Genomic DNA, 12,331 nt, shown 5'->3' on the forward strand with positions numbered 1-12,331 from the left:
AGGATGCACACGGTACACCATCAACCCCCTTCTGGTGAAGCTCCAAAAATCTAGGACCTCTGCTCACCACTCGTTTGTTCCTCTTTTTTTTCCCCACCTGTGGAACCACCTTCCACATCCTCTTCAATCTCATTCTTCCCTCCAGGTGTTTAAGATAGCTGTTCACCACCCTAGCAAATCATGGTGGTCTCTGTGTGTTCTACTGCCTCCTTTCTGGTCTTCCATCCTCTGCTCTTTCTGTGCTTTATCCCTTCCCCCCTTCCAGGTTTCTGCAGGGCTCACACATTCCATCATAAACCCCTTTCTGGTGAAACTGCCTAAATCCAGGATCACTGCTCACCTCCACTCATTTGTTCTTCTTTTTTCCCACCTATGGAACCAACTTTCATGTCCTCTTCATTCTCATTCTTTCCTCCAGGACTTCCAGAAAGCTGTTTACCACCATCCCAGATCGTCCCCAATCCCAAACCATGATCTTTTCTCCCCTTGTTAACCCAACACCCCACCCCAATCCCTCCTCATTCCAAATTTCCAGTTTTCCTTCCTGAGAGTTCCCTTCTGTATCCATCTTGCCGATCCCATGAATCCTTCCCACACCCATTATTTATCTGCCTCCCTCTGTCTTGGCCTTCAGCCCTGCTGTTGGTGTGCCCCCCCGCCCCCCTCTCTCTCTGCTGTTCATTTTGTCCTGCTGCGTCCTGATCCGTTCATTGTACTTGTACTCGCTCTTCCACGAGCCTCGACTATGTATACAAAAAAACCCCAAACAAACATGGTGGATAAGTTGAGTAGGTGACCAGAACAAGTCTATTTGATTTTGGTTCGGGTCTGGATCGAGATCCAGCCTGTCACTGGGATAGAAAACATAAACTGTCCGGCCTGGCGGAGGTATGCGCTCTCCCAAGTGCCGTTATAGTTAACATCTGTATTCCACCTTTATGATGGTTACCTCTTCTTGATTGACTTTTCCTCTTGAATCTTTAACTTTGCCTTGTATTAATTTACTTACTATTCTTCTGGAAGATGTTTGTCATGAATATCTTATCTTGCAGCACCCATTCCCAAGGCCAAGAAAGGTGCACAGTTGGAAGGACAGACCTGATGGTTTAATTTCAAAGAATGCGTTTGCAACTGCAGCAAGATAACACAAAATGGTGATCCTTGGAACACCACCAGAGATGTTTGAAGGAAGGATTGAGTATGAAGAAACCAAAAGGGGACAAACATCCACGATATTCCCATTGTGACTGAGAAAGGAACACACAAACAGCTCATTCCATGTGAGCTTTTGCAGCATCAGAAGATATGCAACGATTGAACTTGATTAATCCTCCTCACGTGAAACAACTGTTTTGATGAGAAAAAAGTGTTCGCTTTTCTCACTCTTGTGTTGCAGATTAATCTTTTTATTTATTTAATTTCAATCCTAATTCCTTCCTGAAACTCGTACAACAAGAATGTATTCAGAGCCAAATGAGGGACGGCATACACATCGGTGCCTCATGTTGACTGCTAAATACCAGGGTAATAGTTCATAGTCTGGTCGACGTTCAAACCCAGGTTCAACAGTTCAGGGGGGAGTGTGCACACCTCTCGGTCTCGGCTATCCTGCCAGCCCTTGGGAACGACATGCATTTATAAAATATATTGTTTTACTTAAGTCATGACTGATTCTGTTTAAATTTTAGTGGAATAGAGTTGTAACAAATCCTTCAAATTGCCACTTTGTTAGGCCATGTACACATATATTTTTTCTGTCTCGCATTGTAATTCATTGGTGGAATTGGGACCGTAATTGGTCTCAGCAAGATGTTGAATTTGAGTGTATACCTCTCTTGAAGAGGTTATTGAAGTCGGTTTAGACCTTTGGTCGTCTCATCTTCCACAGTCTCTGGGGGACATTTCCTGATTGACTTGAAATTTGAATAGGGGCAGTTTTATGTCAGGATTATACATTACTTTTGTGAATACACGATGCTTGAAAATCTTTTAATATTAGTCTTTCTTGTCCCATTATAAACAACTGAATGGCTCACCTACATTGTATTCACAACACACACACACACACACACACACACACACACACACACACACACACACACACACACACACACACACACACACACACACACACACACACACACACACCCCGCATCCATTATACATACCCCTCCTCCCCCGTACAAATTTCTCCTTCCAATCTCCTCCCTTCACCTCTTTTGCTCCACCATCCATTTTCACCCCATTTCATTTCCCCTTAATTTATTTTCTCAATTTGCTCTACATCCCACCCTTATATGTACGTATAATGTAGATATCTCTGATGCATTAAAATATAAGTAGAATACCCGTCCAATGGTCGATCTTGTTCCAAGCATGCAACACATTCTTCTGATGCATACTTTTATTTGGGTCGTGTGTAGGCAACTGACAGCTCTGTATACGCAAAAACCAAAAACCCGGGTTACGTGCATGAAGCAAAAACATACTTGCTGCTTATAATTCAAAACACCTCACGGCACTGGAAAACGTGGGGACAGGAATACTGTACTGCAAATGGTGGGGACTTGTAATACCGTCCCCCACCTGGAGGTAGCGCTACACAATACACATTTATACAGATAATTTGCATCCCCCCCCTCACCCTCCCAAGACTACCAGCAAAGACAAAAACTCCCCTATATATTAATTGGGGTTATGCTGATCCTATGTAGCAAGTCTGGATGTCATCAGCCCAGAACTGTAGGAGTTGCGCGACAAACATGGTAATTCTTGATGGTAACAACAATCTCCGTTATTGTTGATGGTTCAACATCTCCCCCCCCCCCCCTTCCCTATCAACAGCAGTGTCCCTCAGAGTTCTGTCCTGTCTCCAACACTCTTCCTTCTTTTTATCAACGACTTTTCTTCCAAAAATAACCAAATGCACTCGTACGCTGATGACTCAACATTACATTCCTCCATGTCTTTCCCATCTGCCCCATCTTCTCTCACTTGATCTACATCTCGTTTCATCACAGCCACCTCTTTAAATTGGGATTTGGACAAGATCTCCCAGTGGGGAAAATGTAATCAAGTTAAGTTTAATGATTCTAAAACTCAATTTCTTCTCATCTCTCTCTCTAAAACTCCTCTCAACTCTCCAATCTCCTTTGAAAGCTCCACAATTACACCATGTGATACAATAAACCTACTAGGTATTACTCTAACATCAAATTTATCCTGAAATCCACACATTATGCAAACAGATGTCTGCCTCGAATAAATTGGGAGTCTTTTTTTATATGCTTTGTCAAGGCTCGTATGAGAGCTAACACACAACGCACAGCAAGGAGGACATGAGACAGGGGTGTGGGAAGGACAAAACAGTGAGGAACAGATACATTAGGAGATCTGTGGAAGGGAGAGGGATGGGGTATACAAGATGGACACTACAGGGACTTTCAGGAAGGAAAGGAGGTGGGTTTGGGGTGGATTAACGGGGGTAGAAAAGATCGAGGATTTGGATGGGGACGATAAGAGGTGGTGATGAACTGCTGTTTTGAAGGCCTGGAGGGAAGAATGGGATTGACCAGAGTGATGGAGTTTATTCCAAAGGTGGGGAAAAAGAGGAATGAGAGAGTGAAGGTGAGCAGTGATTCGCGATTTTGGTAGTTTTACCAGAAGGGAGTTGTTGGCAGGCCTCGAGCGCCCTGCGGAAATCTGGTGGGGACAAATCGCAGACAGAGTGGGGGAAGGGGGGGGCGAGACCGGCGAGGAGACAGTAGAAGAAAGAAAGATCACTGACCTGCCTGCAGTGCGAGAGTGAGAGACCCAAAGACTTAGCCTCATTGCCGGAGATACCAATGATCCGAAATGCCTTGGTTTTCATTGCGTGAAGCCGAGAAATGTGAGAGGCAGGAGCACCAGTCCAGAGGGGAAAGCATTACTCCATCAGGCTGCAGATGAAAGCTTTGGGCTCAGGTGGGCCGAGGCGCTCAGGTGGGCCGAGGAAGGACTTTGCATGATGGAGGATTCCCAGTCGGCGACTGGCTTTGGAGGCCAGGTTGGAAATGTGGCTTTCCCAGCAAAGATCATGGCAGATAGTGAGACCCAGAAGCTTGAAAGAAAGGACTTCTTCCAGAGGATTGTTGAGAAAGTATATGGTGGGGGTGGGGTGGGGGGGTTCCAAACGGTCCTTTCGGAGAGACATAGTGAGAATGTGAGATTTGTCAAGATTGAAAAACATGTTCCACGTGTTGGACCAGTTTGTGATTTTACCCAGATCTGCAGAGAGCGAAGAAGCTGATGCTTGCCAATTTGAGGGATGACAGATGGTACAGCAGAGGGTGGAGTCATCAGCAAAGAGATGAAGATGATTTTCCAGAGAGTCGGAGAGATCTTTGATGAAAACCAGACAAAGAGCAGGGCCCAGAACGCTGCCTTGAGGAACTCCAGCCTGGACAGGAAGAGGGGATGAAAGAACTCCATTCAGGGCCACACGTTGGCTGCAACAGGAGAGAAAGTCAGCAAGCCATGAGTGGAGATGTCCTTGGATACCATAGGAAGAGAGTTTGGTGAGCAGGGTAGTGTGTCAGACTATGTCAAAAGCATGCGATATGTCTTGGGATATGGTTCTGATTTCATGTCCGGCATTGAGTACCTCCATCCATTGTTTGGAGAGCAGAAGCAGCATATCCAGGGTAGAATGACATGATCAGAAATCAGGCCATTGGAGAAGAGGAAGGATTTAATGTCTGAAGAGATGATGGATTCCATAACCTCGCTGATGATTGGAAGAAGGCTGATTGGTCTGTAGTTGCAGAGATCTGTTTTTGCACCTTTTTTGTGTAGGGCAGTAATGTTTGCTGATTTCCAAGCAGATGGCAGATGATCTTGAGCAAATGAGAGGGTGAATAGAACAGAGAGAGGGTGAGCAAGAGCAGAGGAGCAGGTTTTTGGACACGTGGGCTGATGCCGTCTGGACAGGTTGCATAATCTGAGTCGAGGTTTGACAGCAATCTTTCCACCTTGTCAGAAGAAAAGGACACAGAGTCCAGGGACAGTTGTGTGTGTGACTGCATAAGATGGGTACAGAAAGCGATGGATTTTGGACACAAGACTTCGATGCAAATACCGGGTTTAGGCATTCAGCCTTTTCATGAGCGGTATCAGCAGTGCGGCCATTTGAGGTAAGGGAGAGGATGTCAGGGGAACATACACCATAAACTGATTTGATTTGATGCCACCAGGATTTGGAGGAGGGAGAGAGGTTTGAGAGTTCAGACGTCCTCTTTCCCTTCTCACGTTCTGTTCAGTCCTGTTCATATGTCGAGGATTCTTCTCCTCTGAATGGTTGCTCCAACTGTATAAAGGATTGATTCGTCCTTGTATAGAGTACTGCTTTCACATCTGGGGAGGTTCCAGCTCTACATACTTGCTGGACAGCATTGAATACAAAGTTATTCTACTTGTCAACTCTACCGATGTGACCTCAAAACTCGACCCGCTCAAATTACGCCGCATAGTCGTGTGGAAGAAAATAATTATATGAATGTACTCTAAATTATAATTGTTGTTGGTGCTTTATAAATTTAATTTTTATGCTATAGTTGATTTGGCTGTCAGTTATGTTTCCTTTTACCCAAGAGTCTTTTGACCTAAATATCGATAAAAGGAATGTCTTACTATGAAACAAGGTTACTTGGTTGATAACACTGCAACTTTTGCCATGATTATGTCATTCTCTTTCACCCAGTGGACATGTGTTGCAGTTGGAGTTATTTTGCCTCATGCTTATCAGACCCATGTGGTCATCTGTAGGTCATCATGCTCTCCCTTTGTTCTCCCACTCCTACCAAAGTATATATATATATATATATATATATATATATATATATATATATATATATATATATATATATATATATATATATATATATATATATATATATATATATATATATATATTGTTGCGAATTCGTGCCCGCCGGCGTGCGAGCGGCCACGTAACTCGAATCGCGGCACGTCGCCCACCGGACGGACAATTCCGGCCCCCCGCGTGGGATAGGGTTGTTCGCCAAATTCGACCTACCTAAGTACCCACAGAGGGTAGACCGGGCGATCGCACCTCGCCGCAGGTCGACTTCGGACACGGGCCACTTTAAGCGACCCGTTCCGTACTTTCGGGATAACCGAGTGGTGTTATCGTCAACCTCGACGGTTCCGATTAATTATTGGGCGTATTTAGCCCACGACCAACCCTTTACGTGAAGTAAGATGGATATTCAATTAAAGAAAAGACGAAGCGAAACGGGAAAAACAGTTCAACATGAGGCACATTTATTCCGTGGCAAACGGAAAGCACACATATACAATTACAACAATTATGCACCAAAAGCAAATGTAAAAGAAACACAACAATTATGCACCAAAAGCAATTGCAACAAAAGAAACACAATGCAGATCTACTACCGACTACACGAGCACATGGCAACACACAGTTTTACTTTACAGATGGCGCCGACAACACATATATTCAAAATCAAAAGAAAAGGGGCCACCCTCTACGACCAGGGGGTAGACGGGCCTGGGGCCGAGACCGCGTGGAGCCTACCCGTCTTGTGATGAGCCGCAAAATGGCGGCGGTGCCCCGACTCCGCACTCCTCCGCGGGTTTCGTTGGCACTGCTTGGAATGGAGTGGGAACGGGGCCCCCTTTTCGCACTATCTCAGCGCGGGGGGAAACGGGGGGTTGTTGATGCTCTGGGGAAAGAGGACAGCTGGCTTGCTTGGGTCCCGCGACGAGCGACTCCACCGCGCCCTCGACCGCGTTCCCGGCTTCCCCTCTCTGCAGCTCCCCGACAGACCGACTCTCCTCCAGACCCGTCTTGACTGCTGCTGCCACACTTCGCCGCCGCCACACTTCGCCGCCGCCACACTTCGCCGCCGCCACACTTCGCCGCCGCCACACTTCGCCGCCGCCACACCTCTCCAACTCGAGCCCGAAACAGAAACTGACTGAATTCGCCCCGCGCTCGGCGCTTTATAGTGCGACAGGAGAACCCATATGCAGATTTCCGGATCAGGATGGGCTCGGGGGCGGAGCCACGCTCGCCCATTGGACGGAGGAAAAGTGTGCGTGAATTATTCCTGATCCGCGAATTTGCATATATCGATTCAACTCCGACGCGCCTGGAGGCGGGGCCAAATCGCCCCGCGCTTAATGATTGGACGGATCGGAAGTGGGCGTGAATCATTCCTGATCCGACTTCCCCTCGGAAAGGCCGCTTTTTGCACCCGAGGCTCGGCGCGCGTCCCGCACGAGGCCAGGACAGCCTGACGCTCGGCGTTCACAAGCGGTGTGGGAATGGCCGCAGAAAGAGAGGCGAAGGTGGTGGAGGCTTTATTGTGGCGGTGATGGCCATGGCGACGCTTGGAATGGCGGTGATGCGATGGTTGCGAGAGCGAGTTGTGAAGGTAAAGGTGTGGCTGTTGGCGTTGTTGTTGTCGTGAAGCGGCGTTGCGGTTGGTGGTTGTTGTGTGACGGCGGTTGAGACGTGGTTGGTTCAAAATAAAGATAGAACAGAAAAACGGCTATCTTAAAGGGTCGCAGCCCGAATGAATGACATTTATTCCCTCTAAACAACGGGTTTGGGGCTAACTACACATGTACTTACAGAGATATCTCACCTACGGGACCTGAATGGTGGTTTGCGAATTTCCTCAACCACAACAATATATATATATATATATATATATATATATATATATATATATATATATATATATATATATATATATATATATTGTTACGAATTTTGACCCGTCCGGCGTGCGATCGGCCACTTAACTCGAATCGCGACGCGTCGCCCACCGGAACGGACAATTCAGTCATGACCCTCCGGGAACTACCGCCAGGAGCCAGTTACGGGTGGGAGTTTAACCTCACCACGATCGTGCCAATTGCCCAACCGCGCAGGATAGGTTTGCTCGCCAAATTCGACCAACCTAAGTACCTGCGCGAGTGGTCGACCGGGCGATCGTACCTCGCCGCAGGTCGACTTCGGACACGAACCGCTTAAGCAGCTCGTTCCGTGCTGCAGGGATAACCGAGCGGAGTTATCCTCGACCTCGACGGTTCAGATTACTTATCGGGTGTTTCAACCCACTACCAATCCCTTACGTGATGCAAGATGGAACTTTCAACGGAGGAAAGGATGCAACGAAACGGGAAAACAGTTAAACAAGCAAGCACCTTTATTTCACACACACAACACACGCACGTAAGGCAGAAATGCAATGTGCAGCAAAAGCAAAATGCAACAAAAGAAAAGCACTACTACTGACTATAATTATTTACAACACTTAATCAATTATACTTGTCGGGACTCGGCGCCACATCATTCATTCAAAATAAACAGGAAAGACCTCCCCATAGGCAGGGAGGTAGACGGGGTCCGTGGACCAAATGTGCGCGGAACCTGGAGGAGCGGCCAGGTCCATGAGACCGAAAAGGTCTTACCCGCGTCAGCAAACAAACACCTTGGTTTGGTCGGCACCACGGTTAGGGTGGGGAATGAATGGGGCCACCGGCACTATCTCAGCGCGGATGGGGGGGGGGGATGGAATTGTTGATGCTCAGGGTTGAGCGAGGGGAATGGCTGGCTGGCTTGGTCGCTTGTGAAAGTGAAGGTGGCTCGAGTCCAGCGACGAGACGACACCAACGACGAGACGAGCCCAGCGACGAGACGACACCAACCACGGGAAAAGCGACCCCCACACTACAACGAGTTCCACACAGACTCGCATCTTTTATAGACGGGGGGAGGAGCCTGTATGCAGATTTTAGGACCAAAACGCGATTGGAGGCGGGGCCACGCCACCCTCTATTCAGCCATTGGTGTGGCAAAAAGGGGCGTGAGCCTCTTTTGATCCGAATTCCTTCCTGAGAGGAATTCACATCCATCGCGCTTGGAGGCGGGGCCACACCGCCTACACTCGGCCATTGGACGGAGGAAAAGGGGCGTGAACCTCCCCTGATCCGAATTTCTCTCCCGTAAGGAATCCATTGCACTCGTGGCTTGCTGCGTTCGGCAGCAATCACCGAACGGCTTCGGACAGTACGACGTTCGGTGTTGACTGGTGGTGGGGTCGATGGTTGTGGAAGGAGAAAGGTGAAGGTGGTGGGGGTTTGCTGTGGTGGTTTGGTGGTTGGCGGGCGTCGTTTGGGAATGGCGGTGAAGCGATGTTTGCGGGATGGAGTTGTGGAGGTAAAGAGGCGAAGGTGGTGGTGTTTGAGTTGTTGGCGGCTTAATGGTCCAAAATAACGATAGAGAAAGAAAAATGGCTAACTCAAAGCCTCGCAGCCCGGATGAATCACACATATTCCCTCTAAGCAACAGGTGTGGGCTAACTACACATGAACTTATTGATATATCTCACCTGAGGACCCTTTATGGTGTATTGCGAATTTCCACAGCCGTAACAATATATATCAGGAAATGTAAGTTTAGTTGAGTGCAAATCATTGCGGATGTTTTACATCTCAGTGTTTTGAACTCCGTGGTGTGGTTTTGAACCACAAAGTAAATGTTCTCTGATGAAATGTACTTTTCGTTGTGGACAGCGGATTATTTGTTTATTGCAAATTGAGTAATATATCGGCTGAATTGGTTAACACAAATTCCACAACAGTAGGCTCTCTTTCTCTATTTTACAGATATTACTTTGGTTTCTGCTTGCAAGAACTTGCTGCGTGTATACCTCCACCATTAGTGAGACCAAGGAATACTCGTCCAGCCACTACATCACATGATTATTGTGTGGCCATTGGCATCTCAAGGGTGGGCCGTTACGATGTTTGTTTCTTCCCCTCCACTGCCAAACTCTGAAACTCTTTACCTTCTCATGTCTTCCCAAACACCTATGACCTTCCCCTTTTCAAAAAGCAGATATTTTTACTTCCTCAAAAACTCTTGGACTATTCTCTCTTTCCTTATGTTTATATCAATGCAGTTCTTCTATTTAAGGCTCGGCCTTGATGAGGACGATTTAATTCGTGACTGGAGCCTTCAACATAAAAAAATAAAAAAAATATATAAAACACAAACGCCGATCCGTGAATTATAGTAAGGATTATTTCCACTTGTTGCATGCAAAATTGAAGATTTGCAAGTGGATTGGTCAGTCGGCTTCATTATTCTCTTTGTCTGTCTGTCTTTAATCCGCCTACAGGTCATAAATTTTAAACTGGTCTTCATGAGATTTCACCAATTTGTAGTGGTAGTCACAACTGAGAAGCCAATTGATTTTGAGGTCAAAGGTCAACTTTCTAAAATCGTCATTTTTCATCCAATTGACTTGAAAATTAAACAGCAATTGCATCGTGTATCACTGAATTGGGAAACCAACTATTCTTAAGGTCAAAAGGTCAGCTTTCTAAAATCAATTTTCATCCGATTGCCCTGAGCTTTCATTAAAATAGCCAATTTTAATCTTAATCCAATGGACAATTTGATGTATCCATGACAACCTTTTTTGGGGGGTGTGGGGGGGGGTGGATTTTTCAAGTATTGTGCCAAGTACGAGGTGTATCTTGTTTGTTTGTATGTCAAATGCCTACAGGTCACAATTTTAAACTAATCTTCATGAAACTTCACCACCTGGTAGAGTTAGTCATAAGCAGGAAACCTATTGTTTTTGAGGTAAAAAGGTCAACATAGGCCAAAGATCAACAACTTTATCAGATTTCTGAAATCCTCAATTTCCTCTTATTGACTTGAAATTTGAAGAGGATATATATATATATATATATATATATATATATATATATATATATATATATATATATATATATATATATATATATATATATATATATATATATATACATATATATATCTTCTTCTTCTTCTTTCGGCTGCTCCCGTTTGGGGTCGCCACAGCGGATCATCGTATGATCCGCATAGTGATTTGGCTTAGTTTTTACGCCGGATGCCCTTCCTGACGCAACCCTGGTTGCCTCTTGACACAGGGATATGGTACACCTATTTTAACTGGGGTATACACCAGCCCAGTATATCGGTACTCATTTCGCCGACCTCGGAAGGATGACAGGCTGAGTCAACCCCCTGGTGTATTAATTCAGTGGCCCAACGGGGCTTGAACTCAGGACCTTTTGGATCCCAAGCCGCTGCCCAAACCACTGCGCCAACACCAGGCTTATATATATATATATATATATATATATATATATATATATATATATATATATAAATATATATATCTATATATGTATATCTATATATTTATATATATATATATATATATATATATATCTATATATATGTATATATATATATATATATATATATATATATATATATATATATATATATATATATATATATATATATATATATATATATACATATATGTATATATATATATATATATATATATATATATATATATATATACATATACATATATATATATATATATATATATATATATATATATATATATATATATATATATATATATATATATACATATATATATATATATATATATATATATATATATATATATATATATATATATATATATATATATATATATATATATATATATATATATATATATATATATATATATACATATACATATATATATATATATATATATATATATATATATATATATATATATATATATATATATATATATATATATATATATATATATATATATATATATATATATATATATATATATATATATATATATATATATATATATATATATATATATATATATATATATATATATATATATATATATATATATATATATATATATATATATATATATATATATATATATATATATATATATATATATATATATATATATATATATATATATATATGTTACATCACTGAATTCAACCACCAATTAATTTTTGAGGTCAACAACGGCTAAAAAGCTGACATAGGCCGAATTTCTAAAATCATCAATTATCATCAGATTGACTTGACAGTTTGAAGAGGAGTTGCATATTTGGTCATTGAATTCAACCACCAATTATTTTTGAGGTCAAATTTGTTTTATGGATGTCACAAGTATCATGCTCTGCACGACTTCTTTCTGGTTTGTTTGTCTCTCTGTCCACCGCCTCCAGATCACAATTCTAAACCGATTGTCATGAAACTTTACCAAGTTGTAGAGGTAGTCTCAACTGAGAAACCTATTGATTTTGTGGTCAAAGGTGAACTCAAGGTCAAACTTCTAAAATCAATTTTCATCTGAGAAATTGTCAATTTTCATCCGATTGACCTGAGCTTTGA

At 43.2% G+C, this 12,331-nt stretch overlaps 1 protein-coding gene across 8 annotated transcripts in view; it reads left to right on the forward strand.

Moving 5' to 3' along the window:
• ADAT2 (adenosine deaminase tRNA specific 2) overlaps nucleotides 1–10,513 on the forward strand; it is a 49,922-nt gene extending 39,409 nt beyond the window's left edge. For 3 of the 8 annotated variants that reach the window (XM_085881754.1, XM_085881756.1, XM_085881751.1), the window contains one exon: nucleotides 1,053–1,989. In XM_085881754.1, coding sequence (XP_085737880.1) covers nucleotides 1,053–1,102 — 50 coding nt within the window. In that variant the 3' untranslated portion in view covers nucleotides 1,103–1,989. Of the gene's footprint in view, nucleotides 1–1,052; nucleotides 1,990–9,699 lie in introns of those variants that run through there. The other 5 variants (XM_085881752.1, XM_085881753.1, XM_085881755.1 and 2 more) reach the window with 5 other exon arrangements.
• Nucleotides 10,514–12,331: the final 1,818 nt, after the last annotated feature.

Source organism: Eptatretus burgeri, chromosome 5 (genome assembly GCF_056783735.1).
Source record: "Eptatretus burgeri isolate ZD-2024b chromosome 5, Ebu_testis_v1, whole genome shotgun sequence".
Classification (NCBI taxonomy): Eukaryota; Metazoa; Chordata; class Myxini; order Myxiniformes; family Myxinidae; genus Eptatretus; species Eptatretus burgeri.